At 42.9% G+C, this 5,636-nt stretch overlaps 1 protein-coding gene across 1 annotated transcript in view; it reads right to left on the minus strand.

Annotated features, from left to right (window-relative positions):
* Positions 1–719: 719 nt before the first annotated feature.
* Positions 720–5,636, minus strand: part of LOC111971000 (follistatin-related protein 1) — an 18,973-nt gene continuing 14,056 nt past the window's right edge. The window contains exons 6-10 of the mRNA XM_070445879.1: positions 5,398–5,527; positions 3,472–3,584; positions 2,130–2,240; positions 1,734–1,834; positions 720–914 (exon numbers count right to left, since the gene is read on the minus strand). Coding sequence (XP_070301980.1) covers positions 873–914; positions 1,734–1,834; positions 2,130–2,240; positions 3,472–3,584; positions 5,398–5,527 — 497 coding nt within the window. The 3' untranslated portion in view covers positions 720–872. The remainder of the gene's footprint in view (positions 915–1,733; positions 1,835–2,129; positions 2,241–3,471; positions 3,585–5,397; positions 5,528–5,636) is intronic.

Raw genomic sequence — 5,636 nt, forward strand, 5'->3', positions numbered from 1 at the left:
AATAAAGATGAAACCCTGCACACATCTAATCMTAGATTCTAGTCATATTGTTGGTGCAGAGATCAGAAAATAGAGATGGAATACATGTTCTTGTCTAAGACTGAGGACTTTCTTAATTGTCCTTTTCCTAACAGATTGAACCCTGGCACCGTCAGATGTTATGGGTCGTTGGGTTTTACTGTATATATTACAGAGATGATATGAGCAGTAACACTGCCAGGCAAGTGTAATCAGTCTGTTGATGGATTTACAATGGTATTCAGGTACATTTACAACTCAGCCATGTGTTCACCCTTCATGTGATTTACTGGCCCTATAAAATACTCAGATGTCTGGAAGAGCACCCTGTAAGGTCAAAGCATCTGATTATGCTTTCTCGCTGGATTGCTCATCTCAATCCTCTGTGACGTGGCTGGGTATGTGACGTGGCCACTGTGAAGTCATTTTCTTCTCACAGTGGTTCGTACAACGTGTGYTTTCTTTATATGTCCAATTCACACACTCTTCTCTTTTCTACAGATGAGCTCGTTTGACTGACAGACAACAAAAACAACACATTAACTCAAATGAATAGAAATATTAACATGGATTCTTACCAAGGCTGCGGAGTGTTACTCAAATAGGATAACAGTACTGTGTTTGTAGGTACAGTACACACACTTCAACTAGTCTCCCCTCTACACAATAGTATTATAATAGACATTGGTACAGTTTAAAAAAAAATCATAATAATTAACATTTTTAAAATATAAAAACTAAAAACAATAGTGATGCATTTCTTTAGCAACAGTACAAGCGCCAAAGCTTCAGCCAGATAGTGATTGTTGATGGTGGGACTGAAAGAGGGCTCTCTCTCTCTCTCGCTCTCTCTCTTAAATGTCCTTAGTGCTCACTTTCATCTTCTCCACAGTTTCCTAACAGGAGTTAAAGGAACAAGAGTATTGGCTACTGTAGTGCACGTACCCTTATGATACACAGTGGATACAGCATGGGTTCATATCGTTTAAAATGCATTAGCTGCTCTTGATTGAGCTTGCCTGACACAATGGAACCAATGGAATAGTCCCATATGTGCAAACGCCGCCCATCTGGCACCCCAGGCAGGCTCAATCAAATGTGCCTAGTATTAAAAAAAAAGCAAAACCCAGGTCTGATGTACAGTAAAGACGCAGCCAAAAAGTGAGACATACCTAGAAGCATGGGCATGTAAACTTAGCCAAATATAGGCTCTGATTATTACAGTAATTGCCTAATAAAGTTCTAAGTACAGGTGTGTGTGTTGTATAAGTACACAGCCTCATTGACCTATACTGTTACTTAAAGGGGCAATCCACAATTGAAACAATAACACTTCTTAAGTGTTTTGATTAAAAGCTGAGGGATGGGCTGGAGAAATGTACTGTAACCACTCTCAAATTCATAGACAGAGCTAYGGATGTAAGGACTGACCATCCATTATATCCGAATTATAGKTTAACCATGTTTTGAGGCTATACAATGTTGTTTACATTTACTTTGATTACAAACATAGGAGTTAAACAAGCTTACATTTTGGGTTCGGATGGAGTGTGACAGTTGAACTAAGCTCATGAGGCATTTACAAATTATACTCTTTAAGAATCAATGGGTCCATATCATTATTTATACGTCCAGAAATGTATGTAGCAACTGCAGATTGCCCCTTTAACAAGTAGCAGTGAAACGTAATGTGCYATTCATGGTTCCAGACTAACCTGATGTTTGTTGAGCTCAGCCACTCGCCGTGTCCACTCCTCCTCTGTCATCTCCTGGTCAGCACCTTCAGTCTTCTCCACAGCAGGCACCTTATCTGTGACTGCAGGGGGGGAGGGAGGGTGAAATAGAGAGAGAGAAAAAGAGAGAGAAAAAGCGAGAGAGAAAAAGAGAGAAAGATAGAGAGGAGGGGGGGACAGAGGAAGCGAGACACAAGCCAATACGGACAGAGAGAGAGAGCGTAACAAAGAGAGAGATAACGTGAGGGAAGAGACAGACATAAATAGAGAGAGGGAGAGAGAAAGAACATAACTAATCTAAGCGCACAATCCCCTCACCCTGTGACCCAGATAAGTAAGGGCCTACTATAAGGGCAGGTGTAAGATAGCTAGTCTCACCTTCACAGGTCACAGCTGTGCAGACCCAGTTCCCACAGGCACAGACACAGCGGTTACACTCCACCTGAGTCTCTGCCCCGTCCTCATAGGTCTCATCCTCCAGGGCACACTCTACARGAAGCAGATAACAGGAAGTCAATGGACATCACAGGAAATGACATGTTGATCAGTAACAGCACAGAGTTTTCAAACCCAGAGATCAAAGTGGCCAATACTTTCGGGAGCGCCGTGCGAAGCAGTCTCAACGGACCAGACCGGGTTTTGGGAAATCAGTAGGAGAAGTGAAAATTCTTCCTTATTTGTAAATGTTCTTTAAATGTAAGAACCGACGCTGATGACGAGGAGCAGGTACAGGGAGTTTAACATTTTGTTGGGTTCTGAGAATACGAAATATACTTATTCATGTCACTGAGGAAAAGAGGGTAATGTATAACGTTTACATTATGTCAGGATATGTTATTGTTAGCCATCAGGGATCCTCTGGGAGGAGAAGAAACACAGTCTGGTACCAGGCACTATGACAGCCGTGAGTTGGGGAGGAGTGATCACTGGGGCAGAGGTCAGGTCAGATGAAGTGAGGAAGAACAGATATCACTAAGGTTCTGTCTAGCAACAGAGGTGCATTGGCTGTTCAGATGTGTAGGAGGAGACTCATAGTTAAATATCAGTGCTTGTGTGAATACGTGGTCGCCTGATGCAGCTGTATTGATCCTCTGGGAAGAMTAAACTTGGTTAAGCTTTCATAGTGTCCGTAGAGTTTTTACTCTGAAGATTAGAACCTAACAATTTAATGAACGGACATGGAACAGGACAGGAACAGTGTCAGAACGGGGGGAACAAAACGACATGACGACAATATGCTGAAAGCGGGGAACAGAGCTGGTGAACAGACAGATATAGGGGAGGTAATGAGAGCAGGTGATTGAGTCCAGGTGAGTCCAAATGATCGCTGAGACGCGTGACGAGGGAAGCAGGTGTGCGTAATGATGGTGGCAGGAGTGCGTACCGCTGGGCAGCCTGAGAGCGGGAGCAGGCGTGACATTCAATCTATAGGCACAACCTATAGACCCGATGACGTGTTTCTGCGCATAACCATAGATAGCTAACGTTGCCATGACATTGCCTACAAGCGTAATCGGGGATCTTTTTTGGAGAAGCAGTTTCTGGACATCTTCATCTATATTTTCTTTGGTAACAGTATTTCATTTATGAACGTGTCTTTTCTTTTTATGTGTTTTTAAAATGGTCTAATAATCAAATCACATTTTAAAAACGTAGGGATTGAACATGGGACATAGAAAAACACATAACAGGAAGATACTGTATATGGTGTAAGTCTTACTTCTCTCTGGTGGGTTGAAGCCAGGCTTGAAGCAGTTTAGGAACTCATCGAAGCTCAACTTCCAGTCCGTGTTCTCATCTGAGAGCTCGATGAGGGCATCCACACACAGGCTCCTAGACACCAACAGGAGAGGTGGGGTCATGAACAATAGGACCAATAAGACACAGGAGGGAAATACAGTAAAACAGACTACTGTTACTACCATTTCACTGGAGCTAATGTATATACACTGAGTTGACAAAACATTATTGACTTGCACCCYMMCCCCYTTTKSCCYYMRRAMMRSYYYMAWTYSKYSRGGRRRWRRWYYYWMMARGKKKYMAAWKSMWTYCMMMRKGRTKSYKGSCCMWKKTKRMYYCMAWKSYTYCYMMMRKTKKKKYCMRKTKGSYKGRWKKYCYTTKGGKKGKKGRMCMWTYYTKRWWMMMMMSGGRAAMYKKWRRRSSKTKRAAAMCCCMRSMSSSKTKSMRKTYYTKRWMMMAAMCSGKKKKSCYKGSMMCYYCYWMCMWWMCCCSKTYMRAAGSTATTTCTGTTTTTTATTTSTAATACATTTGCAAMCATTTTTWAAAACCTGTTTTTGCTTTGTCATTATGTGTAGATTGATGAGGRWWWWWATKWATTTAATCCATTTTAGAATAAGGTTGTAACGTAACAAAATGTGGAAAAAGGGAAGAGGTCTGACTACTTTCCGAATGCACTGTAAATGTTCCTCAATGTTCCTTAGACTGGGCCTAATGCCAGTCCAGTTGCCCTTTAACTCTGGTCGATCTCACAGATGACCCCAGATAGCCAGCCGACACAAATTGGGAGGAAGATTCCACACATGAATGAGAGTTGATACTGCCCAAATCCCCGTGTCGCTCTCTGCGCCCGCCCCCAGACCCATGATGCATGGGAGAGGGGTATGGTCCCATGGGACAGCCAGTGTGGTGCCACTGAGACCCAGCCCCATTGCCACCCACACCCASCACCACTTCCCATCAAAACAAGCCGCCTCACCATAGCAGAACTGCCAAAACAGCACTTTCAACCCCCCCTCCCAAATCGCCCATCCCCCTGCCCCTGTACACCGTCTCGAGGTCACCATGTAAACAACTGTGATATAACAAATCCACATCCCTCATCCTAGTCTTATCAATTACATTCTTTGATGATTCCATACAGTCACAACTGTAGTAATCTACAGCACWCTCACCATGGCTGCAAAGGTGCAGCAGGGTGAATAGACACTAACAACTGAACAGTTCAACATCAGAGTTAGACAACTTTGATRAGGGCAAGAAGTGAACAACTGAATTCCACAGAATTTGAATAGCATATATTGATGTATTATACAGGTTGCCATTGCTTCTGTATACGGTAGTTTTATATCAATATGGCAATAACCGATTCACTGAAAGAACTCAACCAAATACCTATTAGCAGTGCAAGCAGTAGCTTCATCGTGGCCTTTTCATTTCTTTCAATTGCTCCAACACAATTGAATTAGTGTTAGTCCCAGAAAATGGCTATTTAAMTTATTTTGAAGTTAAGTTCCTGATTTGGTGCTGGAAATTAAAACCCTGCTAATTTGCTTAGGGAGCTCATTAAGTGCTGAGCCCCATTTATAATATGATAATGTGTTGGTGGAGATAGCTTCTCTTCTCTTCAAGCAGCAATTGAAAACAAATGGTTGCCAGGTACAGTCGTTAGTCTTTTAAGTAAGCACTCTTATTCAACACAGAAACCCACATTACCGAGATACCAATATGTTGAGAGATAAACAATCATGACGTTGCTACTACTTGAAGTGAATGCATCATTGTGACATGATTATAAGACATTATTGCGCATGACTTACAATGCATCATCAATGCCTTTAGAATGCATTACACCTATCATGATTGACAGCTGGGCGCTACTGACCCTTGGCCAGTGGTCGGGGCTCACCTGAGCAGGCGGTTGTTCTCCTCGTCAGCATAAGAGGTAATGTTGATGGCTGTGTCGTTGTGCTGGAGGAACTTAAGGAACTCAGYGGAATCCAGCTGGGAGTCTCCATTGTCATAGTCCTGTAGGAATATTCATCCATACATTTTTATAATTTTATAGAGTATGAAAAGAAATGGCGGAAAGTGTGTGTCAACCACACCGGCACACAGGCGGAGATGATCTTGACTCTTTGGGGGGGG

The sequence above is a fragment of the Salvelinus sp. IW2-2015 genome, linkage group LG12, assembly GCF_002910315.2.
Source record: "Salvelinus sp. IW2-2015 linkage group LG12, ASM291031v2, whole genome shotgun sequence".
Lineage (NCBI taxonomy): Eukaryota > Metazoa > Chordata > Actinopteri > Salmoniformes > Salmonidae > Salvelinus > Salvelinus sp. IW2-2015.